Source organism: Trachurus japonicus, chromosome 16, assembly GCF_045865225.1.
Source record: "Trachurus japonicus isolate A0001 chromosome 16, Traja_1.0".
Lineage (NCBI taxonomy): Eukaryota > Metazoa > Chordata > Actinopteri > Carangiformes > Carangidae > Trachurus > Trachurus japonicus.
This window is the reverse complement of record NC_140922.1, coordinates 25,626,866-25,644,753: the sequence shown is the minus strand read 5'-3', so window position 1 is coordinate 25,644,753 and position 17,888 is coordinate 25,626,866. Positions and strand designations below refer to the sequence as shown.

Here is a 17,888-nt window from a genome sequence, read left to right as displayed (position 1 = left end):
TAATCATAGAGTGGCAAGAAAATGCACGTGAGCCTGCTGGAATCTGCTGCATTTAGGTTTACAATGAAAAATCAGTTTTAACTAGTAAAGACACAAGCGTTAAAGGTTACAATATAAGCCACTAAATAAAACATAACTGATTTAGCTGATAAGCTAGATCAAAATTTGCATGTACAAGAGGAAGAATAATTTAAAAAGACAATAAAGTCCTCTGCTCTTTTTCCATCAAACTATCCTCTGCCCCACTGGTATCTCAGCTGTATTTCCATCCACTGCCACAAGGTGGGACTATTGATCTTGATCATCTGTGCAGTGCAGTGAGTCTACGAACCTTTGACTTGGCGTTTTGTCTCCTCGTCCGCCGTCTTCTCTGTGGGATTGTTGAAAGCCTTCAGAATGCCAGCTTTCACCCTCTGCAAACAAACACAAAAACAATACAACAAAGCCAGAGTTTAAGTGACATTCATTAATGCAAAAAAAACATTATATAAATTAATGTGAATTTCACTCTGTGGGGTTTTTAAGTTGCATTTTTCTAGATTTCTTTCCATTACAGCCATTACTGACAGTCACAGTGTAGTCAATAGCTGAGATTGACAGGTATACCTATTATAAGCATCATTAGTGTAAAATAATTATTGTACTTGTCTAAAGACATTAACATGTAAATCTCATACTTAACTGTGTGTGTGTGTGTGTGTGTGTGTGTGTGTGTGTGTGCATGTGTGCATGTGTGTGTGAAAGTTCTTCGCAGGGCCCCTCTTATTGAAGGTGACATGGTCAGTGAGTGTTGTTGAGAGAGCTGTGAAGAGACACAGCCACAGTAAAGCACCAATCAATAGATAATTGGCCGCGGTCTGTATCTGCGGTCGAAACCAGTCGGCCCCCATTGTCCTGGGACCCACGCACTGGACTGGCTATTTAGGTCAAAAAGCCCTGTTAATCCCAGCCTGGCCAGTCTGCACCCCACTCAAACCAGGCTGGGGCTCTCCTACTAATTAATTACCAGTAACCCCCACCCAACCCAACCCAACGCCTCTCTCTTGCCGCTCTCCGCAGGACGGGCTCGGGGAGGGGGAGAGAGGGAGAGGGAGAGGGAGAGGGGGATTGTGGGAGGGGTGAAGAGGGTTACTGGTATAAGGGTGCATGGGTGGAAACTAAAATTAAGACGAGCGAAGAAGGACAGTCCATGCCCTGAGAGAGTGATATCTACCATCTCAGCTAATTGGTGATAATTGACTGGGGCCATATTAGCATATTTAGATCTCTGATACTAATGACCAATCAACACAAACACTTAGGGCCTCTAAAAGGTTGGTGCACTCACTGTAAAAACACCAGTCTCCCTCTCTGACGTACACACAGACACACAAGACAGTGAGTTTGCATTTATTTAACTGTATTTTTGTGTTTCTTTTTAAAGTCATTGTTCCTGATCAAGGCTGCAAAGTATAGATTAATTGTTGCTGGTTTAAAAAATAAGAAGTTTGTGTCATCTTTGTCCTATTCTTGACTTCGAGCTTAATTAATAACACGCCCAAAATACTATCTGTTATAATGTATGTGCTCATTTTTTAAATTATTCAACAACCTATCTAAAATGCCACTGTATCTCTGAATTTGTGTGGATGTAAAAAATGAGTTTCTGAGTGAATGAATAGGGGAGGCTGTGCCCGTACCCCCTCCCTCTCTTTACCTCCTTGATTGGATTGGGAGACGGGCTGATGAGTGTTTGTGTGTGTTTGTGTGTGTGTGTGTGTGTGTGTGTGTCTGTGTGTGTGTGCAGGAGGGGGCTGTGGGTGACCCTCCAGCACAATGAGACGGCCCTGGAGCTCATTCAGCAGCTGTGGGTTTCCCAAGATCACACAATGATGCCGGTCGTGCCACTTGCAAGTCCTCTAAGTGGCACAACTGTCAGTGTTCACAAGTTTGAATGGGAGCAGTGGAGCCCAGCCTGCGGCCCCTCCTGGGCCTGGGGCTGACCACTAAACACACCCGCTAACTTCTCCTCCTTGGCTCACGTAGCCACTGGTGGGGCCACGGGGGCCAGCTCTTACTGTGGGGTCTCCTAATTGCCCTGTGAAGGGGTTGGGTTGGGTAGGGTAGGGGTGGGGGCTCTCGGTACTTGCCAAAAAACATGGCACCATAAGGTTAAAGCACAAAAACTGGTTAGGCATGCAGGCGAAGAGAGACACTGGATAATGTCAATGCACACAACCACCCACAAACACACAGTCTTACATCATGTTTACAAATCTAGGATGGCTTTTAATGGACAATGAGTAGCTTCACTTAAAACCGGTGTTAAACATATGTAAAAGTGGATATCTACATAATGGGGAAAAAAATTAAGCATTGCCTAAGACTACAGGAAGCTCAGTTCGAAGAGAAATGGATGAGATGGTAAAAAATAAAGTGACAAAAATGTAAAAGTGGAGGGTTGATGAGACTGGAAATGAATGTGAGTGGCAGAAATTACTGCTGAGATGAATGCCAAAACAAAGAGATATTCAGTATGTTGTGTTTCACAATTCTGTTCATTATAACTGCTTGTTTATTATTTTTGTACTGAATTGTCCAATTTGCTGCATCAGGTTTAAGAATAAAAAACCGAATTCTCTACTGCCATGCTGTTAATTCAGTGAGGACAGGTGAAGGACAGGTGTTTGAGTAAATTCTGAAATGATCACAGCGATAACTCTACCTATGGATGCTGGAGATGGGAGAGTAAAGTCAGAGAGAGTAAAACACAACATGTTGAATGATGCCCAATGAATGAATTATGGGCTTGACATGCGGCACTTAGCAAAAGCATGCAAATAAATGCTGTTTTGAAGTAATTGAAGATACAAAAAAGAAAAAAACATGCAGTAAAACACAGGCATAGAGTTATTGACTGCATACTGTGTCTTCACTCACTTTAGTCTCTTCTACTCGTATGGAGTCCAGCAAGTAGTGCAGAAGCTCCTGGCTGTCTTGTTGTTGGTAGCCCTTGAAGCGTGGAGCTCTGGAGGAACGAGACAAAAACACAGATGAAAATCAAACTTTCAAGAAAAGAGAGAAATCAGGAAGTCAAGCAGGACCTTATGAAGAAAACATACAATGCTGCTCCTTTGTATTTGTTAAGAAGGAGCATCCCACCTGGGACATAGGATGCAATGATAAGAGTGAAAGGTTATCACCTGTGTTGAAGCACAGAGCACTGATACAGAGTTGAGTGGCTTTAGTGTGGTGGGATAAACACATATATACAATATCACTATAATCATGAACAGACATAAGTATATATTGTACAACGGCCTTCCAGATAAGGATGCACAAGGAAATAATGCAAAGTAGGCAAAGCCTTCAGTTGAGTCGTCCACTGGCTTGAAGGGTTTCTTGTGTACTGAAGTTTGCTAGCTGGTGCTAGAGCTCTTGAGACTGAAAGTCAGACAGGTCGTCCTGGTGTGTCTTCTGTGATTTTTCTTGATGCTGTGGCGCAGCAGTCACTTAGTTCTTGGGGTGTGTCCAGTAACATCCCAATAAACCTGAAGCTGAGGTCAATGATCTGTTTATGGGCAAAGGGTCCAACCAAAAACCTTGCATCTTGCAGGCACCAGCTAAGTAAACAAACACTGTTGGAGTGCAGTGTCCAGAGCAGAATTAGACCTGGCCTTCACATTCACTGTCGGTTTTTGAATGCCATCTTTAATTTGACAGTCAACATGAAAGAGAAAAATAAACACTAAAAAAAGGAGAAAACTAAAATTATCTTTGGTCAATGTCTTTTCACTCTTGCATCTGTAACATTTATATATTATGGACATTTCTTTCACTTCTGGGTCTTCTAGCGGTCTACAAACGAACTTATCAACTAACATCCACTGGCACCTAAGAATAAAAAAAATCAATCAATCAATAAAAATTGAAAAAAAAAAACAACAAAAAAAAACAACTCCTCCTTAAATTGGACACTAATGAGTTACTACAACATGACTCCCCTTTCCTGCAAAAAAACTCTTGAGCTTTAATCGGTTATTTGATTGGTATATAGCCTGTTCACATGTTAACTATAATTGTACAATTTTAAACGATTTCACTGATTTTTTATAACTTTTTTTACCTGATTTTTATATCTTATTCAGTTATGATTTCTAGAAAAATTCAGTGCTCCACTGGAAGGTCAAATTGGCCTCCACAGAAAAAAGACAACAATAACTGGTAGTTATACCACAGCTCTACGACTCTGGCTGTACTTTTATTTCCATAATCTAGTACTGAGTACTTTATCAGCATAGCAGGAAGGGGTGCGTCACCCTGGACATTCATGTTGAAGTTGTTAAAGGGGAGGCTGTCCTTGGGTCGGTCCTCTGGCCATCTATGGTGAAGCAGATGTGAGGACAGATGCCAGGGGCAGATGGGCAGATGGGCAGCCAAGGCTGGAGCCACGGCAACCTGTTGGGCCAAGCCAGCCACATAACCACAGGACAGGTTGGTCCAACAGGCACACACGACACGACACACTCCGAGAGGCCACATTTGTGGGTAGAGAAGAGCATCGGTCAGTTGTTGATGATGTTTGGGGGTAGGGAGGGGAGGAGGGGGCGGGGAGTAACTCCTCTGATAGCTCTAAGGAGTTCCTTTACAGGTACTTCATAAACAGTGGTCTTCAGGGTCCAGTAGTATCACTTTGAAAGGCACAGACTGTATCATGTGTGGTCTGGCAAGATTATAAAAATACAAAATGTTGTAAAGAAGGAGCCAGACTGTAAATGTATTCAAGGTCAAATTAATGATCTCACATTGACAGATATTATTAATTTCAAAATAAGTCAAGTGATTAATTAAAAATCTTTTTATGTCATGATTATCTGGCTGTAATTAATGTTATATTCATAATCTACTGTATTGAAAGAATTCACACTACAGTACGTGAATCAATCATCTCTTCAAGAGGAGCTGCTGACATGTGGCTCAAGAGTAGACGTCCAAGGCTGGGGGAGAGATGGCCGACCACCTGCCCTCAACACAGGTCATAACCAGGAGGTCTGGAGGAGCCCAGAGTCACACCCCCACTCCGCTACGCTGACACGCTCCGTCTCTTATGCCCTTTTCGTGCAGACACATGGATAGAGGGGGCTGGACAGGGGGGTTGGGGGTAAATGGTGGGGGGAGCACACATATGCCATTTATTCGCCAGCTCCAAAAATGAACAGCATGTGAAGGAATGTCTCCCTCTTGTTCGACTAACTAGCCTGTCGTCTCCCGAGAGAGATAGAGAGAGAAGGGTTAGAGAGGGTTAGATAGATATAGAAATATAAGGCAAACAGAGATGAAATGGGTGAGATAGGGGGAAAAAGCAGAAACAAACGCAGAGCAATATAGAGAAAAAAAAAGAAAAGCTTGGTTGGGATCAGTGGGAATGAGGAGGTCTGGAAGCTCATCCCAGTGGAGAGAAGCAGAAGGGCCCTGTAGCGCTGCTCTCAATCTGGCCAATGCAAACAGCTGCGGTGCTAACACAATTAATAGCCGGATGAGTTAGTACCAGACACAAGACCACACAAGCAACCCCCCCCCCAAAAAAAAGAAAAAACACACACGTATGAACAACACAATGCACCCACACACAGTTCACCAACATAAATTCACACGACATTTACTCACACAACCATGAACTATAGAAATGTGACACAATATGCTCATAAAAAATGTGTTTTGTAGGCAAACTGACGTGTGTGAAATCTGATTTTATCTAAATACTCGACAAGAGTGACAGAAGATCACTGGTTTTCTGGTTTGAATTAACACTCTTGACGTCTGGTACACTTTATAATGTAAATATTGTTTTTTACTAATGTGTGAGTTACATTTGTCTGCCTCTCTTCTTCTTCCCTTTGATCATTATTCCTCCCAAATTGCACCTCTAGTGTCTACAACCCCTAGGTGTATAAAAAACAAGTACAGTCACATTTTTGACAATTCTGACATTGATTTGGTACTTGTGTTGTGATTGTATTGTACAACATGGAGGCTCTCAGCCAAACATGCTCTTTTTCACACAAACTGAACACCCAAATGGTTTCCATGATCAATGCATGTTTGGTACAAAAACATGTGACATTCTCACTGTATTTCCAGGGACATATGCTGCTATATCATGATATAGTCACAATGTTTGAGTAGCTTAATATCAAACAGTAAAAATATACAGTTCACATGAACACACTATAAAATAGACGCCCGGGACCTAGATAGAATCTATTGTTGTCCTGTGCAGTTTCTGTCAGGGATGTTTCTGTAGGGCCTCTTATAAAGAAGTATGAGCAATACTGGAAAGCTGCGACTATGGGGACATTTATACGCAGCACATGGATGGAGACGACACCCAGGGTGCTTTTCATTTCTTGAAATGTGAAAGTCCAGTCACCGTCTTTTAAATTGAATCAGTCCTTGAGAGAAGCAGATGTCCATGAATACACATGAATACATGACGGCCTACTTGCCTGCCCTGACGCATAGAAATGTACAGAAAATGCATTAAAAAATACTGTATATAATCTGACATAAATAACTACTGATGCATGTTGCATGAAGACCTCGGTTCATAGGTGAGTGACCCAAGATTTCTGGTTCTCAAGACTAAATGAAAAATACTGTTCGGCCCTTTAATTAAATGTTATTCAGAGGAGCAGCATGGGACCGTCACTGGCACCAGATAGAGAGTGTGGTGCTGACCATTCAACCCACATAACTTGGCACCGGAGCAAACACAGACCAGAGCATTTCTGCAGGCAGGAGGAGGACAATGGCCCCGCTGTGGGGGGACTCAGCTGGTTGAGGTCAAACGGATGTGCACACACGCACATAACTGGGCTCAATCTGACTCCAGTGTTGGACATAAACACTCAAACTGGCCCCCGATCTGAGCCAGAAAGCTTTATTAACCTGCCTGTCAACACAAACACACTGGGTAAAGTCAGTGAAAGAGAAATGGAACGTGCTCTCAGCCCCCCCAAGGGTCAAGGGCAGACTCAACCCTCTTGGAGTGACAAGAGCTGGCAGCGACAAGTGAGCACGACAGGCTATATTTACAGAGCGCAGCCACCACAAAGGTTACAACAATTGAGGAAAATTTCTTAATAAATAGGAGCGGTTCTTGACCCTTTCGTTTCAGCTCAAAGATTTCGACCCGACTGAATGTATGTAGAGGAACCGCCGTGTGGAGGAGACAAAAAGAGAAACATACGAGAGGCTACCGCGAGTTCAGAATGCATCCACAATTATGAACACTTTGTGGATGGTAGAGGGAATAATATTAGTAATGTGATTGAGATCTTCAGAGTGTCAGAAATCTCCAGCTCCTCCACAACCAGCAAATCCTAAAAAATGCTCACATGGAAAAAACTGAAGAAATCAGTCAATTCGCTAAAATACACAAGACTACATGGTGTCACTGGTAAAGATTTACTGTCATTTTGTGCCATCTTTTCACCCTAAACCGGAGTGAAAATGATTTAAATCGACTATTCCCTGTCCTCAGTCTGATCTGTATCAATCAAAAACCCAAATTGGCTCAACATCAATATTTAGTCTCATTATTTCTTGAAATTTACCTCATGTTTCTCTAATTTCTTTCTTCATGAACAAAATGAGGAAGTCTGAGTAATTTCTGAATGCACCCTGCACCGTATATCCAACTGCAACGAGTGATTATTTTCATCAACACTCAGTTTCATGAGTAACAAATAAAATGTTCAGCCTGCAACATTCCAAAAAACAGAAAAATCCCAAGGTGATTCTTGGAGATTGCTTCTATTGTCCAACAAAATATCTCAAAGATATTCAATTTACAATCATAAACAACAAAGAAATGCTGTGTACACAGTAAATTACCAAGACTATGTGAGTCAAATCAATGGTATTTTCACTTTCAGCAAATTTGGAAAAGCTTTTGCAAAGTCACAGTCTGTTTGAGAACCAAGAAATCCCAAACATTATTAATCTTGATTTACTGGTACTTTCACAATCAAAACATCTGATCTGATAAAAACATTTTGGTGTGCAACCACTTTGTTGAATTTGTTTTACCTGCTAGTACCTCTCTGAGTACTCAAATCTCTCATTACTACAAGGTAAAATTCAAAGGTATTTCAGAAACATTAACAAGGTCACACAGAACAAAGACACCACTGGTGAATTCTTGGCAAAAGACGTGCAGAGCATTTTGTCACCTAATATTGGTGAATGCCTGAAGCTCCCATGAATGTGTTAAAATTAAAGTTTAAAAAAGTGAGAACAGGTGATCAACACATTCATTTATTCATATTATTTTTTGGTATCAACACATCTTTTTTTGTTAATCTATAATTAATTCCCATCTACATCTGCAACTTTTTAATAGGAAACGATGCATTTTATGTTCTACCTTACCTTCTGCAGCAACTGCAAAACATGTGAGTGAATATTACAGCATTATACTAGGCATGGGATTTTCAACCTTATTTATATTTGAGTATTCTCATTATCTGACCAATTTATTAGATTTCAACTGCATTTATTGAGCAGCAACAAACATTACAGCAGTACAGAGCAGTGTTGGTTTACACATAACCCTCAGTGAACAGTCTAAATCATACATTTGAAGTTAAAATTAATATGTTTTGTTAAACTTTAACAGCTGCCTACTCAGTCCTGTTATAAACAGCACATTACTGTATGGATGTACAAAACAATTACATGCTGGCCTTAACAGAAGTTCACCTGCGGTAGAAGTGTGCCATGCAGGTAATGGGTGTTGAGGCTTAAAGTCATATCTGTCTATTCAAATGCAGTGGAATAGATTAACCCTACTTGCAATTAGATGCGTGTGAGCGCATCAGAGTGCGTGCAATTCCCGTTGTCTGAATGCACAATTGCCTGCATGTGTGTTGCAGGCTGAGGTGGTACCAGGTGAGGTGGCAGCCCTCATACACACACACACAAACACACAAACACACACACACACAGGCCTGTCTGATGAAAGCTAGGTACCAGAATAACTGTCAAAGCCACACCAGAGATGGATCCAGTCATCCAACATTAAATGCCCTGGTCACCCACCTGCACTACTAAACAGTGCAAGACCCCACACACACATAGTGGACCCAACCAGCAGTGTACCATGATCAAACAAGAACCTAGCCAACCAAACATTCACACTGTTCACAAAAGACAGCAAAACAGCCGCACAGAGGTACCGCCGTGTTTCTGGCTGTCAAACAGACCTTGCTTTGGATAAAACATGACACAGGTGGCGCAGCAGTGTAGCAAGTAGCAGAAAGAGCTACAAATAGGTAGCTGCTGCTGCTGCTGCTGCCGGGCATTTACCAAGGTACGGTGCTTTTAGCATGTTTAGTGCGTGTTGAGCTTAAAGTGCGTCAAAGGCATTCAGCTGGGACCAGGTGCTACCTGGGTCTGGCTGGTTAAAACGGTCACCACCACAGTGAGGGGATGAAAGCAGGTGAAAGCTGTGGCTCCTGTGTTATACATTGCCACTGCAATAATAGAGAACTGCGGAAGTAACAACTTCAGTGACCTTGAAATAAAATATTTGCATACAGAGTAGAAAGTGAGAGTGTGATTTCATGTAAGGCATTATACAAACTAATTCTGTTCTAACCTCAATGTTTATTAAATAATCTATGTCCTCTATTAGTATGCACTGGAGCAAGACTAACAGTTGCTTTTCCTTCAGTTTAGCTTCTAGTATTGCAAAAACTGTTGCCATTGAAATATCCTGCAGAGAACAGTTTACTTCTACACTTTATGTTTGTTAGCTTCGCTCTGTGTTAGGATACCCAGGTGTGTTCCATGAATGAATGCACCAGACAAGAGGATCAAGGATGGAGTGAACTCACTACTAGTTTAAAAAAGGTAGAGCCTTACTTCTGGCATAGCTGGCTGAAAAGGATCTTGGGATTGACTGGGCCCTTCCCTTGTTCCTTCATGCTCTGAAGGAAGAGGAACATGGCTGCAGTCAGAGACTCTGGACTGGGCAGGGTAATCATCAGGGGATTCTGAAAAGCATGGAGAAAAAAATGAAAATAAATGTGGAGGTCAGCACAAAGTTACACTATAATTTGATTTGAGTACTGTCAGTTTGTTTAGAAATTTAAATTGGTTACATATGGTACTTTACTTGAATGAATATTGAATTTATCACATATTATCAGAAGAGCTACCGTAAATGTTCATGAACAGGTTTCATGAATTTTACCTCCTCAAACATGAAATGTTAAAAAATCCCAAAGAATGCACTTTAATTATAATCACATTTATATATTTTACGTTTTTATATATGATATAATAATATGACAGATATAATGACTACAAGGAATTATCATTTTAAAAACCAAGTAATTGGCATTTGCCCTTTAGAAAGAAAGAGAGACTGTACCAGATTGGTCTCGACAGGGGGGCAGATCCTCAGTTTGTACCCCTTCTCCTTCACTTCCTGGATAAGGTCAATGAGCATGTGCGTCTGCGATAAGTTCTGTTTGGACAGAATACAATTATTTTCACAGTATTTAATAACATTTAATTAACCGTTAACCGTGTGTTGAATGGCACAGGGGAGAGGTGTTGTTCAGGTTTGACATTGGGTCAACAGCTGAAAAACCATTTAGAAAAATCAGTGCAGCAAAAAAACTGGTCGTATGCACTTGTCTTATTATTCATCTAGTGAAAAGACCCACAGGCAATTTGTTAAAGAGGAAATAACACCAACAACAAAAAAGATAAAATCCTCCAAAAGATATGCACATAGTTGGTGTCAATTCAAGGTGGTCAATTAAAAAAAACCTTGTGAAATGTTATCTCCGTTTTAGGAGGATTTAGGGAACCTGTGGTGAGTTCATTACTCTGAAAGAGGTTTTCAAATTTGTCCAAGATCTGCGAGTTTGAAATGTAGAGAAGATCCTTGGTGAGGAGATAGCCCGAAGCAGTCATTGTCCCTTCATGTTAGAGAAGCATCTTTTCCTTCCCTTTCAGGAGATATTTGTTTTGTCACATCCTGGCAATGAAGACAGTTGCTATGGAAAACACACAATGGAGCCGGCATTGTGGACGCAGACACAGCTCATCCGGTGACAATTATGTGTTTTCACCAAAAAGATTGCAATTTTCAAGGAGACAATACAAACAGACAGGGAGAGGGAGGGAAAAGCATGTAAAGCGCGCTCACTCGAATTTCAATCAACGAGGAAGGCCCTGAGGGTGATTAACAAAATGGCGGAAAAAAACAGCTTCATTGTTGAAGAGGCATGTCAGTTTGCAGTCACCATGACACGACCAGAGAAAGACTGGGGAGACTCTTTGGCTGTGTTGTATGGCGAACATGCTCTGCACCAACTGAGTGCCATTCACACACAGGCAGGTGAATGTACCCAAGCCGGCTCTGCATTTACTGCTGCGTTGAATATACTTCTGAATGATCTCAAGGCCTAGTCTGTTTACAACCACAGTCATTGTAAGGACACAGTCTGGTTGCTATAGGCCAGGTGGAGAAAAAGCACCACTTGAAAAGTGTTTATGCATTGTCAAAGGCATACATATTCATATTACAACCATGTTCAGGTTGAAAATCTCTGTGACTCATTAGGGTATCATAAGGTCTCTTGAGATACAGCAATAATAATAACTGGTTGGCAGGTAATCTTCAGTGAGAGATCCACTTTAAAATAATCTGATCCATGTTTCAGATTCATACAGACAGATACTTGTAATCATGCCTAGTTCTGCTCTTTAATACAGTATTTATTCTGACTAAGTGGTGCAATACCTCTTTTGCATAATAGAATAATAGAAATGATTATGAGTGCTTTTCTCCCATAAATGCTAAAAAAAAAAAACACATTTGACCTGATAGTAATACCAACCTGCATGACAGCATTGAAGAAGCAGGTGTTACCAAGGTTACTGATGCCTTTGACAGGAACCAAGGTGGTGTTGATGGCTGGACTCTTGCCTCTGGGTGGCTCAGAGTAATCTGATGGTTCCTCTCGCAGCTTGATGATCTTGGGCGATGCTGCTGGAAACAAAAAAAAAACAACCTCATGTACAGTATATTGGTAAAATAATGCAAGTGACACAGTGTAACAAAAGTCTTGAAGTTACAGATGGATTATGAGGCTCCAACATGTGGCACTCGTATTAAAGTTTCCATTTCTAAACTGTGATTTGGCCTTTACTTTGAAGCTATTTCTGCACCAAGACTTGGCAGAGAAGCTCAAAAGCTGCAGCTGAGATGGTGGCTGGCTTGACGACACGGTTGAGTGTTGGAGTCGACCTTGCAATTGGAAAAATTCAGATTCCTTCAAATTGGGAATGTGCCTAGATATGGAAAAGGGAAAAAAATTGGGCCTAGCCCTAGCCTTGAAGCGAGGCTGGAGCTGGGAGCAGAGTGCTGGGATGGCAGCTGGAAGGAAAGCTGGGTCATTTGGGAAAGCAGATGACAGCTGTAGAAGTTTCCGCTGGTTAGTGAGGGAGGGGGGTGGGGGCTGGGGTTGGCTCTCCGCAGCCAGCTGTTCCTCCTGATCACCAATGAAAACTAACCTTAAACATCGACTAAGACACAGATGGTCAGACTCTTACAGTGACACACAGATAGTCCTAGACCTGAGTCGGTGCTGTGAGCTGCGCGAGCCGATGGGATGGTGTGCCAGCAGCTAACAACAGAGCTAACACCACAATGACTCCATACCAAAAACAGTTTGTAGCCAATGCGGAATCATGGGAATGTAGATTAGAGAGGAGAATCAAATCCTCATGCACACACTTTGTTTATTTAAAAAAAGAATACAAGGTAATAAACCAAAAGAATATCATAAAGTTCATAGAGAGGTTAAAGCTTCAGTTTTGGGTCTAACAACAAACCTTTGTGGCTCAGTTACAATACATAACATCACACTAAACTAAGCACAATCTCATAATGGTCAGAAAAAAAACTAAAAGTGTGACAAACTGCACACAACTGATCTACTTCTTTGAGTAATCTAAGGAAAAACACCTGCTGATATTCACATTCTCTCACGTACTGTGACAGCCTACAAATTCATAGATCACAAATGAAGTAGTAAAACCACTGACTGTTTTCACTGCACATAAATTAGGCAAATCTGCTACTACGCTACAATCACAAATTACAACTGTCGGCATTATCAGTGTTACAACCTCTCTGCCAAAGAATCAACAAGTCCCCAAGTTTTATAGGTAACCATATTACATGACTATATTGTGTTGGATATTGGTTGCTGCATTTGAGAAAAGAAAAATATGTGCGAGCAGTGAGCACGCCACTACGTTCAGTTAGAATATGAACAGATGGAGGTGGTACTAATGGATTTAAGAGTCGAGTAAAGGAGATCAATGGGAGATGTGCTGCTCGGGAGGGTGCAAATTAAGGCAAGGAGACATTAGACAGACATTCAGCTTCATGCAGGCTCCATAACGAATGACAAACTTGGTACAGTAAAGTAATGCACGGTCCATCTGATCTCTGTGGCACTGGCAGATTATTTGTGATCTCATGGACACAGAAACAGGTCTAATGTGTGTACCTTTTCAGCCACAGGGAGTTATTAGTTATAGCTGCACACTAGAACTGTAGAAGAAACAAACTCTTGAATATAATCACTAGAAATTAATTCAGCTTGCATAACTAACTTGTGAGGGCAGAAAAACAAGTGGAATTCAATCATATGAAGTATTAATAAGCGGTACAGAATATAAAGGTGGTTTTCTAGCTTTCCTGCATGAATTTCCAATTTTTGCATCATATTATTACTGTTTGACCAGAATTTTTTTTTTTTTTTTTTAAATGGCATAAAATCGCAAACCACAAAGAACCTGAATATGACTGCTGCTGCTGTACAACTACAACAATTGCTAGAAATGCTGAGTGAATTTTCTGATGTGTACTTAATAAAACTACAAAAGCTTCCTGATAATAAAACATTTGTGCACAGTGCAAATAGTAAATTCTTGAAGGGTTTGAAGGTAAAAACTCAAGGCCCCACAGGCTGTAGTAGAGTAATCAACTAAATACTGGCAAACACAAAAAAGTTTGGCCCGTGAGCACTTCAGCCATAGAAGCCAGTCAAGAGAGCAGGCTAGCAACAAGGTCGCTGGCCTGAACCCACACGTGCCCCGGCTACAGAAATCCAGTTGAACCGCTAAACCGCCATAATCATCATAACAACCTGCACCTTTACTCTCACTGTGCTTCTCCTCAACACACAAATGGCCTTGCCTTCGCACATATTCAATTCATCGACCCACTCCTTGTGCACAACACATTTGTTGAAAAAGCTATTAAACATACAGCTTTTCCCCTTCAAGGCCAAGGACATTAGCAGGAGTGCCCTGGTCACAGTCGGTGGAATGCGAACCTTGGGCTTTTTACTCCTGGCCTGGCAACTTGCATTTTATACTCAATCAAATTGCACTTAAATGGAAGGGCAACTTTTTGTCCAACAGATTGGTTATTGGGAATTTGCATTTGCTCTCCGATGTTAAACTCTGGTGAGAAATGATAGAGAACGCGGTGGCACGGTAGATTTGGGACAGAGAAGGGCGAGGTTCAGCTTGCTGGGACGACATGCTGTTGTGGCGCTCCACCCAGTGGTGCTAAATGCATCTGGCCCTCTGTGTGGGGGAACATCTGGAGGTCTATTTCCATCTTCAATATGTAGCCATAAGGGAGCTCCCATATGTCAACACACACACACAAACACTCATACACAATGCATGGAAAACAAGTGGAGATGGGGAATGATTGCAGCCCCACTCAGGAAAAACAAACTGTGCAGTATTGGATTTGGTGTGAGACTAGGAAGGTGTGAAGTGATGCGCAAGTGCAAGTGCAAACAACTGAGCCAAAGAGAAAGAAGTGGAGGGAAAGAAAGAGTGTGTAAATGAGTGTGTCTACTTGTTATGGTGTTTGTGAGCAGAGATCCAAAATCAGCAGACTTAATGCTGCTCAACTCTAAGAGCCACAACTGACACTGGAGCTAAGAGGGAGCAGAGGAATGAGGAAACTAACTGGGCGGAATGGGGATGCCGACGGACACACTCTGCATCTGGGACCGTCACCCAAGGTAAACAATGTTCAGGGAGCCATCTGGTTGAGACTGGGGAGAGGGTTGGGGGGGGGCGCAGAAGAGGGCAGTTGGAGGGGGCAGTGGGTGGAGGGAAGGGTTGCAATGAGCACAAGCATATGGAAAAGCAGATTTTTCCTCTCCCTGCAGCAGTCAGCGAAGGCAAATGTCAGCATGCACTGTGTCCACGCTTGACTGTGCTGCACTCGGCACCACCACCTGGCCCTCCTTGCTCAGCCACCGAGTATGGGCAGCAGTGACACTGCGGAGCCTTTCCCCAGGGCAGAGGAAAGCATCACGGTGCTCTAGCTCGTCCACATGCATGCATGTTCACCGACACCTCCTGCAATGCCTGCTCTTTTTCACACAAGAGATACACAAAGAAACATGGGACTTGTTTACTTCTGCACAGAACAGCATTGGAGTGCTTGGGAAAAGAAAAAGAAAAACAAACAAGCTTGGCTGAAATCTCTCGTAAAAACAGATTATTCAGTCTCGTGTTTATTTGTGTTATTTTGGGGTGTGTCAGTCTGAAACAAAGCCATCGCAGGACTTCATCTAAGAAGCTTCAAGATCATGTAACAAAGTCATAAACACTCCTTTAAATTTACTGTTCCTAGATCTAACACAATGGGCATTTTGAAGTCTAATAGCTGCTCCTTGTAAAAAAACAAACAAACCATTTATTTAAGAAAGTGCAAAACAAGATTCTGTTAAAATCCCTAAGTCCTTTCTTTAATATGGTTCACAGTTGGGCTGAGAAACCATCCAATCGTATGGCCAGTGGGCTTCATGCCTCCGTGTTCACTCGTAGTGCAGCAGTGTGGAGGGTCAAGGCCAGCTCCCTTCATGCAGAGCAGGCAGTCAAGAGGAAGGCCAGGCAACACCAAATGTCTTATTAATTCACTAATTTGTTGTGACTGCAGGGCATGAAAAGCCTGTTTCCTTGCCATCTGAGGCCAAGAGAACCCTGTGCCATGTTACTTACAGCCACACACACACAAACACACACACTCATAGAGACACAGATTTTGCTACCCACTATCTGGCCTACTTTCATGTGCGGTGGTGGGAATAAAGACAAAAATCACCCTTGATTACATCTGTGAAAGCACCACCAGGGGACAAGCATCTTACTGGCTATTGAAGCTAAACTGGGGGGGTAACACTGAAGACTGTCTGTGGTTCCCAAAATCAACAACCAGAGGCAGGACACCTGGTGAATAAAAAGGGTAAAAATGATACACTACAGGTATAGCCTCCATCTTTGACCAATTCTTTCAGGAGAAGTCAATGGAGAGACAGCATCACTCTAAAACTTCTGATGTACAGCACACAACCAAAACATGCTAAAACAGTTCCAGCGTCATCAGAGGAGGAAATTGTGAACTTAATTTGTCATTTAAAAGATGAAATAACAAATTGCCTAAGTGTGTGTATGAGATACAGATGAAAAGCTGGGATTTTCTCTCTCTCTCTGATATGTACTTTTTTTTCCCTTTTAAGCACCATGAGTGGACATGGTGGCAATTTTGTTACGCATTGCACAGTCAGTGACAATAAAGATCTATCTATGCACTGTCATATTTTTGCAACTTGACTGTGCGTTTCATTGTCGTCAGCTGCAATCTGTGAAGATGTGTTATTGTGTTTGGCGTTGTGGGAACAAGGGAAAAAGAACAATTCTTCAAGTTTCAAAAGGAAGCTGGAAAACAACAGATGTGCTCCACACACCATTACTGACAACTCACTCTGCTCTGCTTTCATGTGTTGGTTATTTTGAACAGCCACACCAGAACTTCACATGAAATATCACATCAGGATTCACATTGTTAATGTTTTGTAAAACAATATCTGTGAGGTCTGTTTTTTTTCTTCTGATTTAGAAATTTCCTAAAGCCTCAGTAAAGACATTTCTAGGAAAAAAAGGTATAAATACATATAATCTACATATTATTAAAGGGCTTAAATATCCAGATATCCAATATTTTGCTAGCTCTACTGCACACATATTGAGCTGTACCTACTCTTTTATTTATTTTGTTATCTTTATTCACCAGGTGTATTTGAAAAAAGAGGAAGGTCATGTGTTTAATAGATACACCTTCTCTCTCCAAGCAAAGAGTTAGAAATCAAATCCGTTGAACAATAATTTCTACAGGCTATGATTCTGGTAATACACCTCTAGCATCACATGAGAAAATAGTTTTTGATTATTGAAATTCAAAATGTAAAAAGAAAAAAAAAGACTATTGTAATATGCATATTATAGCAACACCTACAGTAGATACTGTAATACAGTGACTGATAACACAGAGTAAGATAAAACAAGAAAGAACTGACTGAGTCCAATGAGAATCAAGCTCTGACGACTATTCAGAACCAACATTTTAATTTGCTCCACAAAGACTCCCCAGCTGTGTTACAAGCTGGAGTCTAAGCTCCCTGAGGTCAATTAGCTTTTTACTGGGACTCTGGTACTTGAGCTGAAGGCCTTGATGGTGAGAGAGCACAGTTAATCGACTTTCTTTCTTCACTGAGCTGTTGTTGTACAAAATTATTATGGATTCTGAAAAAAAAAAAAAATCCTTGCTGGGGCTCCTTTGTGCTTGGGGTCTATAGGAAAAAACAGCAGCTTTTTCTGAAAACCTGGCCTTCACACTGAAATGCAATTTCACAAGCTCCTCAACAGACAACGGCAGTCTATTTTGCTACAACAGTGGCTGCCCGCTTCTCTACCCATTTGGACAACCGGTGTGGAACAATTGGGTG

General features: G+C 41.6%; 1 protein-coding gene across 4 annotated transcripts in view; it reads right to left on the bottom strand.

Moving 5' to 3' along the window:
* Window positions 1-17,888, bottom strand: part of usp45 (ubiquitin specific peptidase 45) — a 31,739-nt gene that overhangs the window by 7,993 nt on the left and 5,858 nt on the right. For 2 of the 4 annotated variants that reach the window (XM_085802789.1, XM_085802791.1), the window contains exons 6-10: window positions 11,898-12,049; window positions 10,418-10,513; window positions 9,907-10,037; window positions 2,920-3,007; window positions 332-413 (exon numbers count right to left, since the gene is read on the bottom strand). In XM_085802789.1, the coding sequence (XP_085658915.1) occupies window positions 332-413; window positions 2,920-3,007; window positions 9,907-10,037; window positions 10,418-10,513; window positions 11,898-12,049 (549 nt within the window). The remainder of the gene's footprint in view (window positions 1-331; window positions 414-2,919; window positions 3,008-9,906; window positions 10,038-10,417; window positions 10,514-11,897; window positions 12,050-17,888) is intronic. The other 2 variants (XM_085802790.1, XM_085802792.1) reach the window with 1 other exon arrangement.